This window comes from Pseudopodoces humilis, chromosome 1, assembly GCF_049639895.1.
Source record: "Pseudopodoces humilis isolate 2021_Gansu_Grassland_sample_001 chromosome 1, ASM4963989v1, whole genome shotgun sequence".
Classification (NCBI taxonomy): domain Eukaryota; kingdom Metazoa; phylum Chordata; class Aves; order Passeriformes; family Paridae; genus Pseudopodoces; species Pseudopodoces humilis.
In genome coordinates, this window is record NC_142200.1 from 124,730,430 (window position 1) to 124,752,711 (window position 22,282).

A 22,282-nucleotide genomic window follows, 5' to 3' on the forward strand; every position below is an offset into this window, starting at 1 on the left:
CCCGGGCAGGGGATGCCACAGCGGCCCGGGCACAAGCGCCCGGCTGCGGCGGCCCCGGAGCCGGGACGGGGCACGGACGCCCCCTCGGCCACCCCGGCGGGGCCGGGCCGGGTCGGGCAGGGGGGCGGGCCGAGGCCCCCGAGGGAGGGGCTGCGCGGAGGAGCGGGGTGGGCGCACGGAGCCGCCTCAGGGGCCGGGAGCCGCCGCCGGGCCGGGAGCGAGCGCGGCTGGGAGCGCGGGGAGCGGAGCGGAGCGGCGGGGCCATGCCGGGGGCCGTCCCCTCAGCCCCGCGCCTCTGGCTCGGCGCGGCCGTGCTGGGCTGGTTGGCGGCGGCCGGGGCCCGCCGGCGAGGTAAGGGAGCGGCACAGGGAGCGGGCCAGCCCCGGCGGCGGCAGGTGAGCGAGCGGGAGGGACAGGGCGGGCGGCGGCTGCGGGGCAGCGACGGCGCCGGGCGCTCCCCGGGCCCGCACATCGCCCGGCGCAGAGGCTGCGGGCCGCAACTTGGCCGGAACAGGCTGAACTTTGTACCTGCCGAAGTGAGAACTGCGCTCGTCACAGCGCACTGCGGGGAAAACCTGCCGAGAGGAACTCCAGGACCAGGCGTGCTGGGTCTCCCACGCTTTTTTCCTGGCGCTCTTCGCCTGCGTGTTGGAGCACAGGCAATGTCTTGGCTCATCCTTACCCGGGACCGCTAAATCCGTGTCTGCATAGTTTAAAATTTCGGATAGAAAACCTACATCAGGTGTAGATACAATAACGTATTGCAGTGAGAACTACTGGAAAACGTTGTATAACCATGCATTTTACACTTTCATAAAGGTTATGCGATTATTTACTACCTTTGTAAAGCATCTCGTAGGGCGTGAACAAAAGTGGTTGAAAAGTGTTTTAACACCCAGTCTAATGAGGTTATTTGTAAAGATGTATTAATTTGTGTGTGCGGATTCGATTTTCTTCATTGGTCCATGCATAGGAGTCACCATGTTCCTGTTCCATGGGATTGCAATACTGTCATTGCTACAATTTGCTCATATTCTTTTATAGGTCTCAAAAGAAAATGGTATTTTCAGGCAGTTACAGTAATTTTTGTATTCTCCTCTAAAAGTAGTATTCTGAAAAGATTTTCTAGGATAATTTCTTCCAAAAAAGTGAACTTTATTCTATTTTATTATTTTGGAAAATTTTAGATCCACAAATACTTTTGTTAAATTCAGTCACAGTTCTAATTTCTGCCTTGGGATGTTGGTATGCTGCATACTTCACAGTCAGCAGATGCAAGAAAAAGCACATTGACAGTGGGCACTTACTAAAGACACTGTTAGTTTATTAGTGGTCATTTGCCAGACCCAAGCCTTTGGGCAGCAGGACATACACACTTATGAGCTATTTGTGCCTGAGGAACTGGATTGCCAGTGCTGCCACTCTGTACTCTTGCCTATCTGTACTCTGCTGCGACTCCTGTTCCCTTCTCTACTCCAGACTGTACCTGGCAGTCCTCAGTTCACTACTGTTCCATGGGGTTTGAAACGTTCTGGACAGGTGGAAAATCATTGACCCCTCTTTGCACATGGACAGAATAGAGATGTGAACAGGAAGTTGAGAAGCCCTTCCTATGTGGAACTCATTTTCCACCTGAGTGCCTCAGAGATAGTCATCAGGAGCCATTCCATATCCTTTTGTGGCAAATGAGCTCCTGTGTTGACTTCAGGAACCTCTTTGACTTTTGGTTAAGGTGTTCAGAGGACCTATTACGTGACTCAGTTTACAGCAGCCATGGTAGAAACCTCAACGTGTTTGCAAAGGTTTCATCTGTATCTTTCCCAAAAGGTTCATGCTCGAGCACAAGGCTCTCCATGTGTTTGAAATGTTGCAGTTTAGGGTCACATTTCTCAGTGTCCATCAGGACCAAGGAAGTCCAGGATGGATCAAAGCAAAGCCCACTGCACTAATCCTGAAGAGAGTCAGGAAAAAGCAAATATGGAATCAAATTCTTCCTGGTGTGTTGAGACACAAATTGAAGAACAGTACCAAGCCATGTGCAGTATATATAGGGTCTTTGTAGAAAGAAGCACAGAATATGATAAGTAAACTCAAATGCTAGGGAAATAGCTGCATATTTTCCCAGGATGGACTTCTTTTTCAGCAGATAGTGTAGAGTATCTAGATGTTCAAACAGAATGGGAGAGTTACAACTTTCTAGAAACAAGTCTCTCTCGTAATAACCTTCTGATAGCCTTTGTGTGCATCTCCTCGAGTTTAAGTAAAAGGACAGGTGCACAATCTACAAAGGAGACTGGATATCATGGTCTTATTTCTCAAGTGTATTTTATAATTGGAATTTCACTATTCTATAGCAAATATTCAAAAGGAAAGTTATTAAATCACTAATACATTTAAAGGCCAATAAAAATAATTAAAAAGAATATTTCCATATTTATGGAAAGGTTTTTGTCAAGAACAATCATGAATAAATGCTAAATTTTGTTAAAACTTACATAAGTTTTCTGTTTTGTGTCAGAACATGTTAGGATATTTTGTGATTGTGGGTGAAGTCAAGTCACCAGTAGCACAGAAGTCTTCCCCTAATTTAATGTTCCTCACATCCTGGACAGAGCTGGTGAGTAAGCCTGCTCTGTGACTAACCTTCATTAGGACTTTAAAGCTATCAGAATCTGTTTTCAGTTCCTTATAATTTTGTCAGATTTCAATAACTGGGAAGCCTACAAGAAAGATGGAGAAACACTATTTACAAGGGTGTGTTGTGACAGGGCAAGTGATTTTAGACTGAAGGAGAGTAGGTTTAAATTAGATATTAGAAAAATATTCTTTATTGTAAGGGTGGTGAGGCACTGGAGCATGTTGCCCAGAGAAGCTGACTGCCCCATCCATGTAAGTGTTCAAGGTCAGCTTGAACGGAGCCCTGAGCAACCTGATCTAGTGAAAGGTGTCCCTGTTTGTGTGGTGGAAGTTGGAACTATATGATCTTTAAAGTCCCTCCCAGCCCAAACTGCTCTGTGATTTTGTAAAATTGCTGTGTGTTAGACACAGGCAAAGCTTTTCTGGTGCATTTCAGCAAAGTCAGTATTCATCATTCTGAGAATAATATTTGAAAGAATGCTTATATCAAAATCTGTTTTTATTATTTAAGGCATCCTGAATAAGGAAATTATTATTTCAGTGGAAAGTGTAGCCAACTCCCTCTTAAATGCTTCTGGTTGGAACAGATCTGTTCTGCAGGGGTAATGTTTTTGCAGAGAACATGACATTAATTTTTTGTGAGTCTGTCCATAAATATGATAATTTATTTGTTTCTGCTGTTGCTGAAGTAAGACAGCAGTTTGGTTACACTCAGTTGTGTAAAAAGAGTTGGTTTTATTTGTGTTATTGATGATGACAGGTATTTTCAGTTGTTTTGCAGAAAGAAAAAGAATAAAAAAAACAAACCAGTGTTACACAACATATTTCCAAACAATAACTATGGATATATTAGCATACTTCTAGAAAGGAGAAAAGGATACACTGGATTCATAAAGAGCTGGATGGCCTTTTAAAGTGATATGCATAATAATAAGAAACTTATAATTTGATCTTTAGTAGGATTTATAACCCTATTACAAGTGACTACAGTCAGCTGTTTTAAAGATCTATCAAATGATGATCTAATTAAACTGTGGAGGAAAAGAAAATAAAGACTTGTCTCATGTCTAGCCTGATTTATTAATGGAGAAGGTAACAGGTATTAATTGTTTCAGGAGTGATTCAGTTACAGGAAAGAAAACTAATGAGGGTGCTGTATGAAAGGGAGAATTCCAGTAAAAATTAGAGGACAGGAAGAAACTTTCATCATGGTTCGTAAACTGCTTGTGCTGTAGCTTGCTTGGAAAACATTTCAATAACACACATGACTGACCTGTGATTCTTCAAGGGCTTTTCTCTAAATTCCAGTGAAGGGTAAGTTCCCTGTAAGGTCAAATTGTATGGACATGAATAGCCTACAGGCTACTACAGGAAACTCAGAAACACAGTGGTGGCACAGTCAATCACACTGACTTCCAGCTGCCCTTAGAGGACAGAAGATAAAGCTATTGTTACCTGCCTGGGTAGCCTAAAGCTGTATCAGATTAAATCTCCAGTCTTTGAAAGACTGTAGGAGTCTCATACTGTGCTAAAAGAGATAAAGTGTATTCTTTTATTAGGGCATCTTCTCCATTTAAAGGTGGGGAATTACCTGGTTTTGAAATTGTTTTATAATTGTGGTTATTTAGAATGACATGAAAAATGTGGAAGATAATAAACTATGTTATATTAATAAACCAAAATGTTTCTAATCAGTGACACAATTATACCATTGTGTTGCAAAATATGTAACAAATACAGAAAAACCTGGGACCAAAAGCTGGAGATCAGAGCATTCATATTCCAAATGTAACATTAGACAGCTTTGCTTACAGCTGCATCTTTAAATTCAATAGTAGCATAATGAAGGCAAAAATCAAGATTTAGTGTATCATTCAGTATAACAAGCAATTCTGTTCACAGTTAGCATCAGTTAGCATCATTTTTAAAAGCAAGGTAAATAGATGGGTATACTTTTAATGTCACTTACATATAAACGTTCCCTTACTTTTACATTCTTTCACTTCCCAAGCACAATACTAAACAAGAATGATTATTCAGTATGTTACATGTAAATATGCCATTAGCCAGAACTTTTGTTGTCACTGTCTTCAACAGAAGTCAACTCACCTGCCAGATCAGACTCAGAAATTCTGTCATTCTGCTTTATTTCTAAATGAGTTTAATTACAAAAAAAAACCCAAAACAACAACAACAAAAACAACAAAATAAAAAAAAAAGCCAAAAAAACTGTGATAAAGACTTCTTCAGATTCTGATCCTTCATTTTATTTATCAGAAAACTTGAGAGATTTTTGAGGCCACAAGGTCACTTAGGTGTGAAAAAATATTTTTGGCAGTTGTATTTTCTTTATTGTAATTTAGTACATCATTCATGCAAATTGACTTAAAATGTGTAATCAAGTATCTACCCATTTTACTACACACTTTTGCTATGTTCTGCATGTATACATACAAACTGCATGCAACTACCCACCTATCTCTCATCCATCTGAGGGAATTTTTAATTTCATGCAGAGGTGTTCTATAAAGTGGTAATCTATTCTGAAAATACCTTTGGCTAAACCTTACTCCTCCTGAAGTAAGTTTTTTACATTCTTGTATATCTGACACCCCATTTGTATTCAGGTTTCATAAAAATCAATGGAACTAGAAAAATCAAAATCCAGGTAGAATGTATAAACATATTCCTTCCCACTGGTTTTGCATCCAGGGTAAATGACTATCTTGTTATTACTGCATTTATTGTCCACTAAAGGAAGGAGAGTTTTGAGATAAAGAATTCTATTAAATTTCAGAGTGCTAACATGCAAAATTGTTGTTACTAAGACATCAATATATTCTTTCATAAAATCAGTTTTGCATGATATTGCAACATATCCTTATTTTCCTTTAAAAATGCTTAACACCTTTTCTAAAATACTTGTTAGGCGTTCCACCTTGTTACTTGAAAAACTCTTGCTCCACAGTTCTTGAATGCTCTCCTGGTGGACATCGGGTCCTGCAGAGCCCTTACCGAAGTGTGGATTTTGATTCATCCCACCTCCAGCAATCAGCTATTCAGGATTTAATCTGTGACCATTCCCTAGCACCAGGATGGTATCGCTTCATGATTTTTGATAAGCCTGCTGAGATGCCAACCAAGTGTGTGGAGGTATTGTTACAAATTATTTCATTCTGGGAAACAGATATTTTGGTGAAGAATTTTTCAGTAGGATAGGTATGAAAAAGAGTATGATTGTGGGGACTGATGTGGGACAATACAAAGTTCCTATCTTGTCTAAATACTTGATTATATTCAAAATGTGTTAACTGCAAAATTAAGTCTTAAGCACTGAAAATTTTACACTGAATGGGCAGTAGCAGAGGATGATAAATTAAATCCCTTTTAGAGCACTTGAAAACTGTAATTTCCACTCAGTGGTAAAGAAATCTTCTCAGTGGCAGCATAGCAGAGCTATCATGTTGTAAAGCTGGAGCTGTGTGATGGTCAGTGTGTTAGGAAGACCATGTGAGAGCAGTATAAAGGCTCGCAGCTGCATGAATCCAGTAACTGTGGAGCTTCTAAAGTCATGTCACAGAAAAGAGATTACTTCTAAAGTGACTTGAACTAACAGAGCTAATTGAATATTAGTTGCCTTGTCATCTGCAAGCCTCCAAAGACTCAAGAATTACTGGAAATATTTAATACTTCAGATGTCTAGTTCTTTATTTCAGAGCTTATTTGTAGCTTTATTTTGGAGCTCTGTTATATTCTAAGGAGATCTTTTTAGTTTCCCCCTTTTAAAATGTTTCCTTCCTTAAAAAACCTGAAAATGTCATTAGAATATCATAGCACTGATTTTTCTAATGAATTGAAATTTCATTGTCACAGTCTCTTAAAAAAATAAGGTAAAATCCAATCAATTAAGTGCTTTTAAATGAATATAAAATAATTCTAACATACTAATGCATCAGCTTCCCACACCTCTTAGAAGAAATCCAGGAGGTTAGTTGAGCCTTCAGTTGATGGCAAAGGGCAGATAAAACGTGACAGCTTTAATTCCTTTAGTTGATACTCAGTGTACTTCTGCTCTGCAGTGTATTGGCTGTGCTCTGATGGCATCCGCACAGTCACTTACTGTAGGTTAATGGTGCAAAGTAGCTCACTAAGCCATAACACAGCTGTGAGCTTTTCTGAGCAAAACACTCAGATATGGCTTTCAGTTAAGTTCTTTGGGCACTAAATTATAGCCTGTCTTTGGAAACAAACACAAATTCATTAGGGTGAATAAAGGACTTAAGTCTCTTCTGTGTGCATTTGTATCCAGCCTTAAGGAGAAAAGTCAGCAATCCCTCTGTTATACTGGCTGAACTTTGCTAAAAGCTCATGTGATAAATTAATTGCATATGTACCTCTCATTAAAGCACACCAACGGTTTGATGTAGCATTAACCATTTCCTGATGTTTTTCTCCGGTACTGAAGATGAATCACTGTGGGACTCAAGCCCCTGTCTGGTTGTCTCTGAGGGAATCAGAATCCATGCCTCGACCTGGTGAGATCAAGCAGTTAACAGCTTGTGCTACGTGGCAGTTTTTCTTCAGCACTTCAAAAGACTGCTGTCTTTTCCGAATCCCTGTCAGGGTGAGGAACTGCGGAGGCTTCTTTGTTTACTTACTGCAGCCCACCCAAGGATGCATGGGGTATTGTGCAGAAGGTGAGAAAATGCATGCTCCAACTCAGCTAAGTATGTGTGTTTATAAGTGTTTTTCTGATCTATATCTGTCTGATATTTTGTGGAGTAGAAATGTCAGGAAATAAAATTTCCTAGAAATTTTACTTCAGATTTCTTGCAATCCTTACTTTTATTATTGATATGATAGAATAAATGATCTGAAGTGGTGAGGTGGGTTCACTTCACCCCTCTTAAACTTAAATGTAGCATCTGACTAATTTTCAAAGATTAGAAACTTAAGCGTTGCAATTTTCCATATAATGAGGTGGGGTTATAAGACACACCTAGAAGTCAAAGTTCAGTGTAATTCATGGCACTCAGATTTTCCAAATAGCCATTACTGAACATGCACAGAATTATGTATCAGAAAATGTTTTCTTAAGAACTTGATTGAACTGTCAATTATTATTTGGCACTGTTAGGACCATTTTTGTTGCAATTCTTTTCACCCTTCTGAAGTGCATACATATTGTTGCTAGAAGAAAATCCAACACAGAAATGCTCTACTTATACACATTTTATTAGTACTGTGAGAAAGGAGACCTTTATAACAATGTCTTCTATGGTCTTGGCCGCTTGTGCTGCAAAAGTATGTTGGTGTTCAGAGCTCAAAACTTAAGTAGTTCATTATTCATGACAGATTTTTCAGATAAGCAAGCCAAGGTTAAATCCTTACAGTTATAAATACTGTGAAACAGTGACAAATTAGTGTAGTAGGAAATTCTTATTAGCTCAACACACCATTATGAAAATACTAGCAGTATTTTCATGCATCATATGCTGTATTGCTTGGAGTCATGTTCTCTGTTGCTGACTACTTTCAGCTGCTTAACAGAATTGTTAAGACATTCTCTAAGGGTTCAGCAAGCATGTGCCTGAAACAGTGAAGAACTCCTGCACAATAGGACTTGCATTTACTTCGGATCCTGGTACATGATGAGGAAAGAAGATGTAAAACCATAGCTAGACAGTGAGCTAGCAAATTTTTACTACCTCAAAACAAAGCAGGCAAAAAGCATAACTCTTATTTGCCTCTACTGAACACTGTAAATCTGAAACACATTTTGAGTTTAAATGCACATATTCAAGATGATGTTGTCATGTGAAGCACATCATTCTGTTGTACTGCTTTTTGTATCTAGGTTACCATGTTTTTTCTCTTTAAAACTTGACAGCTGTAAATACCTGATGCAAATTTTCACCTGTCCTCTACGTGCTAAGGAATTCAGACATTATACCACTGAAGCGTGGAACAGCAAAGTCTGCTCTTCATTCCTTTAGGTGAATGGGATTTCCAGTGTTGCTGCTGCCCTTCTGATGTAGTTTGAGTAGAGTGACTAACTGGCATTTTCATGTTTAAGTCAAATTCCACTTATTTTCCTATAGCATTCAAAATACAAACAATAGCAGTCCACAAGCACTTTTTCCTAGGCTTCTGCAGGAAAGGTGATTTCTTTCAAAGCAGGTCTGCATTGAATTTCACTGTCTAGGGTTACAGTTAAAGAATAAGTGTTCAGAATTTGGGGAGACAAAATATATATTTCAGAGAATAGTATAATTCTGTTTTATTCACTGCCAACATGTATAAGTATTGGCTGAGCACATCAGCAGTAAAAGTTGTAGTAGAATGTTCTGTACCCTTCCTCCTAGATGATTTCCAGCACAAAACTTACTGCTTACTGCTGTCATAGCTGTACATGGATTAAATTACAAGATTGCTTCTATTCTGAAAATTTGTACTTCAATTAGTGTTTTGTGACATTTGGTCTATAATCTAAGAGCATTGGTGTTCATACTCTGTATGTGTGTGAATATACAATGTAAAAACACTTTATAGTTGTTTCAGATGTAAGGCCACAGACCTGTGATCCTGAGGGAGTGGAAGTTGAAGGCGTCTGTAGCAGTGAGTATCTTGTTTTGATTTTCCAGGTTTTCTGTGCATCTGTGACCCAATAATGTCAACATTTACCGATATTCTGACTTGAATATCACCAAATAATAAATAATAATAAAAACGTGTTCATGTTATCAACAGCATTGCTTGTTTTGCTGCAAAATGAGCACTTCGGAGGTAATTTCAGATAAACTTGTATTTACAAAAGTTCTTTCACAGAATATTTTGAGTAGCTATCAAAATGTCAAAAAGTAACTGTAATGATGCTGACTGACACATTACTTTGATTCTTCAGGAGTAAAATATAAGAGGTATCTACAAATCATATCATTGCTTATTCTGTTCCTTTCTAAATAGCCTTCTTCTTTTTCCTTTTTGCTTTTTCTTTCCCCCACTTTTCTCATAAATAGTGAAATTATTCTTCTATAAGGCACATTCCTTTGCATGTTGCTCTCTCTTGCCTATTGAAATATTTAATTGCATTTTATTCTCTTGTTTATTTTTACTGTCTTTGGTTTAGGTTTATTTGGATTGGTTTTTTCCTCCTCTTTAGCACCTTCTAATTGTCTAGAATATAATCAAAAGTTCATAAAGATTTTTTCTCTATTTAATAATTATTAAAGGAAGATACACATTTTTTCTTTGATTCTCTTAAGAATTTATGTAGTATTTCCACATATAAAAAGGTAAATATTATTAGTGTATTAATTGGCAGAAGATGTCAATGTCATTACATCCAATACTGATTTTGCACAGAATAAAAAGCACAGACCACACTTCTGTTTGACTAGGTAACCTGGCTCCTACACCATCTCCATCTGTGTCACCACCACTTCCATCTGTTCCTGAAGTTGTAGCAGAGATGATCAAAGGCAGCATCTACCTAAGGTGTACATTTGGCATTCCTTTTGCAAACAGCTCTGTTGGATTCATTGTGATTTGGTCAAGACTTTCTCCTGAAGGTGCCAAAGAAGAACTTACACATGAAACAGCAGTTCATACCTTCTCACTTCTAGAACTAGATGGGATAAACGTCAGACTTGGAGACAGAGTATGTTAAAGCATTATTATGATTTCTTGGTATATTTGTAAATATGGCTCAGTAGACACTAGCAGTTTTTAGAGAGAGGTCCAGCACCTTGCTGTACAATTTTCCTTGGCAGAACCCTACTGCGTCTACTTATTTACTCCAACTTCCCATATGAATGTGTAAATATCACAGAAATTTAACTACCACTGTCTCTGAGGTTTTGGGACTGATTGTCTCAATACAGTGCAGTATCCTCCAGGAGGTAAATTTTTATTTGAATAATGTAAATTGAGAGGATTTTTGGATGCAACTTGATGTCAGTGGGAGGCAGTAAGAGCCAGAGGTTGTGAAAAGCTGTGTTGTTGATTCCTTAGATATGTATTTTTTCCTTTGGATGAGCTGCTGCTTACTGGTTTTGTGTCTAGGATTTATGTTTTACTCTCTGCCATCAAAAGCCTTACATTCCACTGCACCAGAAGAAGACTTAGGCTCTCATAGTAACTTTGAGAAGCCTAAGCATAGAAAAAATCAATACATCTTTTACTTATATATACCAAAATATATGTTAATTTTTCCTGGAGAAAATAAAAACCAAAAACCCCCATGGTTGGTATGCATATACATGTTGAAGCCAAAGTCAGGCTGCCTGGGTGGCTTATGGATAGCAATGTTACTGCCCAAAAATCATATGGGAACTTTGTGAAAACTTGCCTGACAGTGTTGGCTTGGTGACAGTCAAAAGGAAAGGCACAATCATAAGCTACCTCCTGCTTTGAGGTATCACTGAATCACTTTATTTTTTTCGGGATCGGAAATACTGCATGTGTGGTCAATACCTTTCAAAATGGATACAGCAAAATGAAAATAAACACAAAAACAAACAGCAAGCCAAAACAAAACCACAGTGCCTAGTGAAACAGGTTCAGTGGAGGGAAATCAGACTGAATTCCTCATCTTGAGATTATCCAGGTCTATAACATCAGGAAAAACATAATCTAAGAACTGATGGTTACTAAATAAAAGGCAAAAACTATGAAATGGGAAAAAAAGCAGTAAATAGCATGTAAACAAGTGTAAAATACATTTTCATAGATGTCATTGGTTGCAGAAATGCTTCAGAAAGTATTTTTAAAGTCTTCATTAAATATTATTTGTTTGCAGCCATTAGTTGAAGAAATCTCTGCAGCACTGGTAGAATATGCCAGGAAAAGGTCCTAGGATATTCAGTCTGTTTCTGTGTTTTCTCTTTAGCTGTATTCACCAAGTACCATTGGCAACTGGTACCTTCTGGTGCAACTGGTACCTTCTGGTGCAACTGGTACCTTCTGGTGCAACTGGAACTAGCCATAATTAATTTATAATTCATTAATTAACTGACCATTGTGGCCAAGTTTTGTCTTCATGTGACCACTTCATACCAAAAATGTATTCTATTATTCTGTTTTTACCCTACAGGTCTACTGTAGCAGTTCTTCTTTTTTCATGGAGACGCCAGATATACAAAGCTCTTCAGTTGAGAGCAAGGAATTTTTTGCTGGAATTAAGGTAACTTTGTAAAAACATAATGTAGGTGGAATTTTTGAGTATTGCTAGCAGTCAGTCCTCTGACTAGAAGGCACTTAAAATGTATAAATTGTGAATTAATAGAGCCTGTTGTTGACTGGGATGGACTTAAATTTGTCCAGAAGGAAGAGAGTCGCAGTGCTTTGTGTGCTCCCCACGTACTCAAGGTGCAGGAAGGCTGAATTGGCACCTGGCACACACAGTGCAGGCCTTGGTTTCCAGCAGCTGGAGATGACTGACGCTGTGCTCACCAAGTCTGAGCCAGCCTGGTCTGGGCTTGCAGGGGGGTAGCTGAAAGGTGGGCTGGGCTATGCTGTGCTGCTTGGTCAGAGGCCAAGTGCCAAACTAGTTTTAGTTCCAACTGTGAATAGAGCTACAGGGACCCATTTGCTGGCCAAGAATGGAACCCCAGTTCCATAAAGACAGATTGCATGTTATTAGTTACATGTTGGGTATAGTCCTGCTGACTTAGCCTGAGCCTGTTTCTGTAGGATTGGGGCCCGGATTTCTCTCATGTGTGCAGTTCTGCAGTGTACCCTGCAAAGAGGCAATATGTTCTCTGTTTCCTTGTGAGGTTGCATTCAGGACTCCATCCAGCCTACCAAGATCAGCTGTAGGCTCCTGTTACTGGTCTCTAATTGAATTTTTGATTATGTGTTTTTGGTGATTCGTATTGTAAGCTTGCAGAGAGGAATCCAGCAGTAATATGGTGCTTCCAAATTATTTTTGAATTGTTACCTTTAGGTAGCTTCCCATTTCCTTCCTCCCACCCAGACAGTACACAAAGCTGTTTGTATCTTAGCTTCCAAGGTGGTGAAATGTGGTTTGTGGTGAAAATGTGTTTTACTAACTCCCTCCTTTCTAGCTAATATTTTTTCTTGCCTTTTCCTTATCCTTGCCCCTTTACCCACCTCTTCAAGACTATGGCTGCTGTGTCTGCATCCTCTCCTCAATATGCTCTGCTCCTCAGACCGTGTAAATAAACACTCCAAACTGATTAGGAAACAGTGCTGCAGTTTACTCACAAAATTACATTTTAAGTACAATTTCTTCTGTGCTAGATACATCCAGAAACATATGATATATCAGAAGATGGGAAGGAATACGGACTGACAATAGAAAGTAGCATTCCTATTCCTTGTCCTGAATTTAGCCAGCTAAAAAGCGACTGCAAAATCTCACTAACATTAAACAGTGTTGATGAAGGTAAGTATTGCCCTTATTTTGTTACATTTTGTTTATTTAATTATATTTTTGTATCTTTTTATAAATACTGTGTTGGTTTCCTTCTTCGGAGAAGTTGTTATACTGCAAAATACTTCCTAAAATGTTCAAGTATTCAGAGTCTATATGATGCTGCTGAAAATATGAAAGAATTACCTGTTAAAGTTTGCAGATGCTTTGGTAGACATTGATATTAGAGCCACGTTCTTTAATTTGAATAGACAGAGTACTGTACTACTTGTAAAGTTTATAATTCAGGTAATTTTGTTTATCTGTTGCATTGCAAGTATTGTATATGCAGTCACAAAGGCATAGTTTTTCACTCTTGTAGCCATTTTCTATAATATTTTCTCAAGCACAAATCCTGTGAACCAGGAGGAGCCTTGCCTATGCAGACAACCATTTCTTTTCATATTATCAAGCCTATTATGATTTTCGTTTGTCTATCAAACTGGGGAATGCAAAAAACATTGTCTTGGGTGTGTGTATGAAGAGGTAGAGAGGAGGTTTTTTTGCATTACCAAACCAAACCCAAGAAAAATGCATGATTATTTTAATTTATAGAAGTGTGTGTCAATAAGTTAGCATCTATATTAACACTAGTATGTTGAATGTGGCTTATTTAGAGGAGGAACTCACTAATGATGTATTTTCTTTAAAACAGGTAAAGAGCAATTAGGTCTAAACTTGGCTCTTTCTTCTTGTCATGTGGATCTTCTCCAGAAATCCTGCAATAATGGAATCTGTAGTCAAGCTGTAGTTTATTTCACTGCTGTGACAGACTTCATGCAGGATGGAGACAGGATTACCAGAATTGCAGTTGAACCTATATCCAGTGAGAATTTCCTATGGAATGGCTATGTTCCAGAAAGCACACAGGTTGAAAATCTTAGTGTTAAGATCTGTAAACTGTTCAGAAGTGTGGCTGATGTTAGTGAACCTTTTATTTCCATTCTGACTTGCTGATTCACAGCAAGATTTCTAAGTGGTGGATTTTAGTTGCTTTATTTTTTCTTGAAATTCTGTGTTTTCATTAGAATTTTTTTTTTTACATTTTAATATTGAACTACTAAGATTGATGAATCTTAAATCTTAATATTAATCTTAAAAGTATAATATAATATACTTATTAGAATTTAAACTACTACCATAAGGTAAATAATGTGCCCAAGTGCATTATCCTAACCTGACATGTTTTACAATTTTTTTCTTTCTTTTGAAGATTACAGTTAAGGATCTACCCACTAGCTACTGTTACTCATTTACTGACCCTCATATAATTACTTTTGATGGAAGGTAATTACTGGCTTGCTGCTCTTAATTTTAAGCGTGTTGGGAGCTTTTTTGGGTGGGTTTGGGGATTTGTTCTATTTTTTGGGTCGGTTTGTTTTATTTCTTTAATTATTTCTGTATTTATTCTAAATCTGTGCTGGTGATACAAATAAGCTGTAGTTTCATGAAATTGCACTGAGTGCTTTACAATTTTTTTTTACAATAAATGTGCTTTATGAGCTTTGTAATATTTACATTTCTAAAGGCAAGTTTTGGAGTTTTGGCAAGAGAATGAAGCAAATGGACAAGAGGAGTGGTAACTGTGGAGTCTGTTGACTTCAAAAAATATAAATGTTCGTATATTAAATATGAACCATGATGAAATGATTGAGTAAACAAAACTTTTAATGCAGTGGTGTTTCCAAACAAAAGCATAGTTTCCCTATTTCTGTGTGTCAGTATCTGAATCCTTGTAAGGATAAAATTATGAGAAGCTGTCTGCTGTCTGGGTAGCATTTTGCTGCATTTATCAGTGGCATTGAAAGCACTTTATTTGCTGCTGTCATGTGCACATCACTGGCCAAAAACGTTTTTGAAGTGAAAACAGCTTTTTTAGCCACAGCTGGTTTTGGTGTGCTTCTTTCTTACAAGGTATTTCTGATTCACAAAGGATGTCTGAACAAACACAGGCTCTACACCTGTGAGTTTTATATTCTTTGTTCAGCAGAAGCACATTTCAGGTGGCAGGGTGGGAAGAAGAGAATATGTTGCCTCCAAAAAAGGATGTTCAGCCCACACATGATAACAGAAGGGGAAATCAAAGTTGTGATTGGCTCTCTGATAGAACTTTACTACTACTAATAAAGTCAACGGGCTTATCCTTATCTTGCAGTTTCTCCTTCAGTGGAAGTTTTAGGGATGTCTTAACTGGGCATTGTAACCATGGAAGCATTGTGATCAAGCTTTCTCTTGAAGGAGTGTTTTACTGCAATGTGGTCTGTCTGGAAGCATGATGCTGCAGAGAAATAGCTTTCTTTTTAAGGATACATTATGTTGCTATTTTATTTTTCAAACTGAGGAAACAAATTACCTACTGAATTATGGACAATCTGATGCAGTCCCAGTAGTGCAGCCATCTGCAGTTTGTCTGTTGGCCCATAATACACAAAGCAATTTGATGGTCTACAATCAACAGTCAAATGCCATTTATAGCCAAGAGGCTATTAAACTTACAGCAAAAGTTTGGGGGTTTTCTTTCTGATTTTTTTCTATTTTTTTTTCCTTGCTGCTGAATCATTAAATTGGCTATTTTAACCTTGCTTCAGGGGACAGATGGCTAACCCTAAGGAAAAAAAGCAAGTTGCTATTTATGGTTTTCATCTTAAATTATCATTGGGAATAAGCATCTCCATCTTAATAAAGCAGACCTTTTGAAAAGGATGTGACTTTCTAAATCATTTTGTCAAGGGTACTTGTGCAGTTTTCAGCAGCTGCCCCCACATGCACACTGCTATGCATCTTATTGCTCTTGCTGCATAGGTGTACCATAGGTTAAGAAGTACCCTCCATATGCGTTGTTAAAATCAAAGAATGGCAGTGGCTTCATGCTTATGTTTCCATTCATAGCCATTGTCTACGTATATTCCACTCATGATCCTTCTTTTCTGCTGAAAAATAAGATTTTTTAATTTTTTTAAATTTTTTTTTTAATTTATAGCTGCTCAGAGGAAGATATGAAGATGTTTGCTCAGGATAAAGCTGTGTTTTGCTCTGGGGGCTGTACTGTTTTTTCTGACTTGGGAAAATGAGTTTCAGTATCAATGTTCACCAAATATTAGAAATCTGCTTGAAAATAAAGTTGCTGACATGGAGTGATACAATTATTTCACAACCAAAGTGATATCATGTGTTATTCTTTTGATTCTAGAGTCTATGACAATTTTAAAACAGGAACATTTGTTCTCTACAAGAGTACATCTCGAGATTTTGAAGTTCATGTTCGCCAGTGGGACTGTGGAAGTCTTCACTACCCAGCATCCTGCAACTGTGGCTTTGTTGCCAAGGAAGGAAGTGATATAATTGCATTTGACATGTGCAGTGGTCAGCTCCATGAATCACAGCCACACTTATCTGTAATAAACAGAGACACAACAGGAAGCAATGTCAGAATCACTGAATCCTACCTAGGAAGAAAAGTAACAGTAAGTGGTAAATAATTGCTTACAGAACAGGTAAAATAAAAAGTCATGTTTCTCATGATGCTATCTTCAAACTCTTTTTAGGTTTTGTTTTCTTCCGGAGCTTTCATTCGTGCTGATGTGAGTGAATGGGGAATGAGCATAACACTTAGGGCACCCAGTTCAGATTACAGACATACAGTGGGACTCTGTGGCACCTTTGATGGAAATCCAGAGAATGACTATCACACTGCAAGTGGCATGGAAATCCCAAACAATGCTAATGTTCCTTTTTCTTTTATTAAGGAATGGAGGTAACAAAATGCTTCTGTTGATAAATCAATTGCCATCATTTTTGGTTCTACCTTTCCTTCACACTCTTAAAAACTTGTAAAAATAATAATTGAAAAATTCTCCTTAAGTTTTTAAGTTGATACTAGAATGTCATAATTACATTCTGTAATTAATTTAAGACAAATTTGAAACTTAATTGCCAAGTAGGTATTTAAGCATTATGATGTAAGGTTAGTTTGATTATGTGTGGAACAAAAGTACCAAGGTATGCAGAAAATGTCCACTCATCTCAATCCTTTTATAAGTTACTCCTGTGGTTTTGTGTTTTAACTGGTGTTTAAATACAGCTGTGTGCTGCAGACTTATGCTGTAGAAGTATGAAACAACAAAGAACAAAAAACAGTTAATACTTTAATAACACAAAGAAAATAGTTCAGATGATACAGTTTCACCTTTTCCTTTCCTCACTAGAATTTTACCAGGAGAAAGCTTGTTTGACAAGACACCTGCTTCATTAACATCCTCTAGAAAAATTTTCTTCTGTGACTGTACCCTTGAAGATGCTGGATTATATCAACCAGCAAACAAACTGCAGACAGTTACTCAGTCAGAACCTCCTCTGTCTTGTAAAGAAAGTGAAAATGGTAGATTTCTTTCTTTGATACCAGGACTGGATGTCACTGCTGAATATCTTGGTCCTGCTGATCTTGTCAGGGGCTTAAAGAAACGTTCATCTGCACACAAAATAGATTCATCTGCACTTCTGCAGAGGCAGAATAATCAAACCAAACTTCACAAAACATCACTAGTAAACTCGCATCTCTCTGCCACCTCAGTGGGAAATACAGGTACAGACAGAGAGGGAAGTTCAAGCTTATACATTAGGAGAAATTCTCACCATTACAACAGTCACTTTCACAAAAGTCAATCTGCTACAAGTAGAAGGAAGCGCCAAAATTATTATGAATACCATCCAGTATTTGTCTTCCAAAGTCTCAGCCAAGCAGCTTTAGAGGGATATAGTTATTTTTTCCCAGAGGACCATGCCACTGACACAGATGAAAAGCTCCTTCCTTCTTGGCCCACACCTTCAGGCCTCACTGAATCTAGTGCTTTGTTCCTGTGCCAGCAGGCAGTAGCTAATTCCAGCATAGGCAGATCCTGTGGTGCCCTCCTTGGCGGGCGAATGGGGGATGCCATCGATATGTGTGTTAAAGATTTGCTGCTGAAAGATGACCTCGGTTGGGCAGAAGCTTCTGTAGCTCTGCTGGAGAATGAATGTGAGAAAAGAATTTTAGAAGAAGTAAATTACAACCCACAGGAACTTGAAGAGTCGGTTGAGAGTCTGCTTACTGCTTTAAAGTGTCCCAGTCTCTGCAGTGGTAATGGGGAATGTACAGAATGGGGCTGCGCGTGTTTTCAAGGCTACAGCTCATATGACTGCAGCATACTGTCTGGTAAGTGGGGAGAAAATGAGAGTTACTTCAATAATGTTCTCAGTATTTGTGCAAAGTGTATTTGTTTTGCTGCCTTTCTCTCCTGCTCTTGTGCATGGACAAGGGTTCTCAATTATTTAGTTACAGTTTACTACAGCTGTAATTATTTTGCATTCAGCCTTCTTGTTTCCAAGGACAAAACATGACCTTAGTTTCTAATAGGTCAGGTTAAAAAAGTCAGTTTGCAATGCAGAGTGAAGCCCCAAGAGACTGGCAATGTTTTCACATGCTATCTCCTTCAGGGAAAATATACCACATTCATTCCTCCCCTAGGTTTCTATAGTTTATGTAATCCTGTTTATTAACTCTTAAGTGGGATGGTTTTGTCTTCTTTGTGTTACATCTCTGTAAGCTAATGGTTAGAGAATTGGTGGTGAAGAAAAAAGAAGTATAGCAAATAGTGCTGGGCAGGGTTTTTTTTTTTTCATTTTCAGTAGGTAAAATATTCCCTAAAAGTTCAGTTGAAAAATTACTGGAAAAATATGAACAGTACTACCAAAGTCAAAACTCTTTCAAAATAAAACCTGTTAATATTTTGGTTTGCAATGGTGTTTTTGTTTTAATGACTTATTTAAGAGCAAATAGAGAAAGAGGGAATAGAATAATAAGAAATACTTTACTTCAAGAGGAATAAAATAAGCTGGTTTTAGCTCAAAAAAATGTTTTTGAGTGTTCTGGTGTGTTAATTTACCACCTGAAATAACTTCCATCTGAGATTTGGGTTGTTTCTGGGGTTTGTTTTTAAGTTTTTAGTTTTTAATAAAAAATAATCCCTTTATAAATCCCTATACAAATTATTACACAACTTTCTCCTTTTCAGTTCCTATTTCTAAGGCCTTAGTTTCATTTCAATTTTATTCTGGAAGTCTGATATAAAGAACTGTAGTTGAAAAAGCAAAACATATTCACAAGTGTTTGTTATCAGTTGAAATTTCTCAGCTTCCTAATACTGAGGTTCCAAGAGAAGATAGAAGCCTGACTTTAAATTTAAAGTTTCAGTTTAACAATGTAAAATCTTTCTGTTTATGCTTCCCTTCAGCTGGGTCCAGATTTTCTTGTTTACATAGTTTTCATGGTTGGATAGAAAAATAAATACATTGCATAATGTAAATGCATATGAATGAGTTCTCATACTAGCATTTATTGTCTAATCTCTGCTTCCAAGACCAGGCTCCAGAAATTACAGAGCTGGAGAATGCTGGGCTGTGTGATATCCGACAGTATGAATGCACATCAGTGAGAGTGTTTGGACATGGCTTCAGAGACTCATTGAACCTGAAATGCGAAATCATCAAATTGCAGGTAGGTCTCCCTGAATAGTGACAGTTGCATTTCAAACTTCTTAAAGAACAAGGGACAAAATGTCAAACATATTATTCATTGATGTGGGCACAACCCAATGCTTTAGTGGAAGCTAAAAGCAAAGGCACTCAGCACTTTGCAGCAAACACTCAAGACTTTTGCAAGATTGCCATTTCCTCCACGATAAGAGAAATACAGAACATAATGGGAATGTTCAGCAGCTGGGAGGGAGATAACAGCATACAGCAGCTATCCATCAGAAAAGGGCAAGGGCAGCCCTATTAGTAACAACCAGTACATCGTTGTATTTTTAAGTGCTTATGGAGAGGAATTGAAGTACCACTTCTTTGAAAAAGGACAGCAAGGTTAAAGCCATTACTAGATTTCTGTCTCAAATCTAATGCTTGAAATAGCCTTTTATAAACATAATAAATCTATTAGGAAAAGATAAAGGTGTTTTTGATATGTTGTCCATTTCCCAGAGGTAGAATACTATGGCTATTTAATGATATGTGTCAGGTTTGAACAGGAGATTAAAAAATGTTTCACCGTAAACTTAAGAGGAATTTGTGTAGAGAGACTGTTATTGCTCATTCTTGAAAAAAAAAATCAAGGCAAATATATAAGCAATTTACAAGTTGTAGCCTGGAATAAATGGTCGGCAATTACAAGTTTTTATGTCATGTTAGACATGAGAACAAAAAAGCTAAAAGTAAAACTGTATTTTATTGGTGTGATGATGGAGGGGTTGAGAGCTGGCAAAAGGGGAGCCATTCAATGGGAAATTTTGTTCCTGAGACAATAGATTTCCTTAGCTATTTCCAGCAGATGCTGAAATTATTTTGATAGATTAGGCAATGCTGGGTATAGACTTTTCTTAAACTCAGTATGTATCCACTCAGGTTGGCTTGAAATGATTGTCAAGACTAAGTTTACGGTCCCCATATATTAAAAGACTTTTAGCCCAAGCTCACAGTAAGACAATTATTGGGAGTTCACTTATCACAGTTTGAAATGTCTCAGTTTTAACTCATGGCAAAATGTTCTGAAATCTCTCTTGGTGGTGCTGTGTTTGGCTCCCAACACAAAAACTTCCTAATTAGTCACTTTTAGTGACAAGAGCCATTTTACTGCTATTAGCTGCAGTTGAGAAAGCTGTGAATTTTTTCCTTGAAAATAAGAAAGAAAGGAAGTTTGGGATACTGGGTTTTTTGTTTCTTTTTTCAGGCTGGAGAAAAAGTGAATGTAAGGAAATGTCAATAGACTTGCAACAATATAGAACTGTACATGTTTTGAGACTGAATTTAAATGATCAAAATTTTGTAGAAGAGGCATGTTGATAGAATTTAGAGTTTCTTTTTCTTTTCAATATTTTCACTTTTGAAATGTTAAATCAAATCTATTGTTCATGGGCTGTCTTACCTAGTTTAGGGTAGACACTTGATAGAGGTTTGGGTAGGAAATGGCCAGAAACCTATGATTACAGAGATGGAGAACTTAAAAGGATGAGAGTATGTTTAATCTCTGCAAAACAAAAATAGAGTTTTATTTCCTTCTGTTATGCATTGAACTCTGGTTTCTATGAACTTTATGAGCTGGAATACTTACAGATCTGAAGGTTTTTTAATTGGCTTTTGAAAGGTTAAACTGTTTCTGAAAACATTATCTGAACTTGCCTCCAGCTAGTAACAAAAGGTTTCTGATGAAGTAGACCGTCGCTAAAGGACATGGAATGATTCACAGGAACACATCTCAGTGGTATGACAGGAAAAAGTAACTTTATTCTCTGACTCCAGTATTTATAGATTCTTGACTATGACCAGGGATTGGATAACTAAGTTACCACCTTCCCAATCACACTGGTCATGCAAATCATCCATCAAAGGACATTTCTTAGAAGGAATATGATAAACAACTTATGTTTGTAGTTACAAAAACAAGATCAGAAGGCTTAGTTTTCAGGGTGACAGTAGACTGTATCACATTTCAAAGGTTACAGTACTAAATGTACTCAAAATTACATGTTTAGAAATATTTAGCTTTTATACTTACCTTTGCTGTGAATTCCTTAAATAAATATAAGGTGAAAGAAAAAAATGTGTGGTTGGAGCAGAAGTAGGACATACATCTTTTTAGCCAAAGTATTTCTTTTTCTATTTAAAAAAACAAAAAAGAAGGCATGGCCTATACAGCAGATGACTTTTCATGTGAGGATTGGGATTGAAAAAATGTTTCGATTGGCTTCAGTAAATAAAAAAAGATGCCAGCTCAGTAAAAACTACTCAAGCTCAAAATCCTTTTTACTTGCTGTTCTTTTGATTCTTAGTCTTCATGGATTCTTAGCTCTATCTCATTTTATTTATTTTCCATATGCTTATCCGTACTTCCACATCATTGCTTCAGTCAAATAGTGTTATCATCCTTATTCTATTATTTTGAACTCTCAAGATGGATCCTTGGATGCCCTGTCCTCACAGCAGTTTACAAGAAAGGTCTGCAGGTCAACGGTGTCATGTTCTATTGGTTTGTACAAGGGCTAATGGCCAACTACCAGTATTGCCCCCAACACCCAGAATGATTCCTGAGCCCTGCCAAAACCCTCATGTTCCTTAGACTAGAGCCTATCCTGGCACGGGAGCAGAGATGGAGTGGAACAGAGGCCCTTGCGAGTCAGATCA

At 37.8% G+C, this 22,282-nt stretch overlaps 1 protein-coding gene across 6 annotated transcripts in view; it reads left to right on the forward strand.

Annotated features, from left to right (window-relative positions):
* Positions 1 to 238: 238 nt before the first annotated feature.
* VWDE (von Willebrand factor D and EGF domains) overlaps positions 239 to 22,282 on the forward strand; it is a 37,961-nt gene continuing 15,917 nt past the window's right edge. For 4 of the 6 annotated variants that reach the window (XM_088063159.1, XM_014248707.2, XM_014248706.2 and 1 more), the window contains exons 1-13: positions 239 to 351; positions 5,606 to 5,790; positions 7,103 to 7,334; positions 9,190 to 9,255; positions 10,038 to 10,297; positions 11,732 to 11,821; positions 12,901 to 13,045; positions 13,728 to 13,942; positions 14,286 to 14,359; positions 16,263 to 16,536; positions 16,618 to 16,826; positions 17,278 to 18,263; positions 19,468 to 19,604. In XM_088063159.1, coding sequence (XP_087919285.1) covers positions 264 to 351; positions 5,606 to 5,790; positions 7,103 to 7,334; positions 9,190 to 9,255; positions 10,038 to 10,297; positions 11,732 to 11,821; positions 12,901 to 13,045; positions 13,728 to 13,942; positions 14,286 to 14,359; positions 16,263 to 16,536; positions 16,618 to 16,826; positions 17,278 to 18,263; positions 19,468 to 19,604 — 2,961 coding nt within the window. In that variant the 5' untranslated portion in view covers positions 239 to 263. Of the gene's footprint in view, positions 352 to 3,833; positions 3,952 to 5,605; positions 5,791 to 7,102; positions 7,335 to 9,189; positions 9,256 to 10,037; positions 10,298 to 11,731; positions 11,822 to 12,900; positions 13,046 to 13,727; positions 13,943 to 14,285; positions 14,360 to 16,262; positions 16,537 to 16,617; positions 16,827 to 17,277; positions 18,264 to 19,467; positions 19,605 to 22,282 lie in introns of those variants that run through there. The other 2 variants (XM_088063164.1, XM_088063178.1) reach the window with 2 other exon arrangements.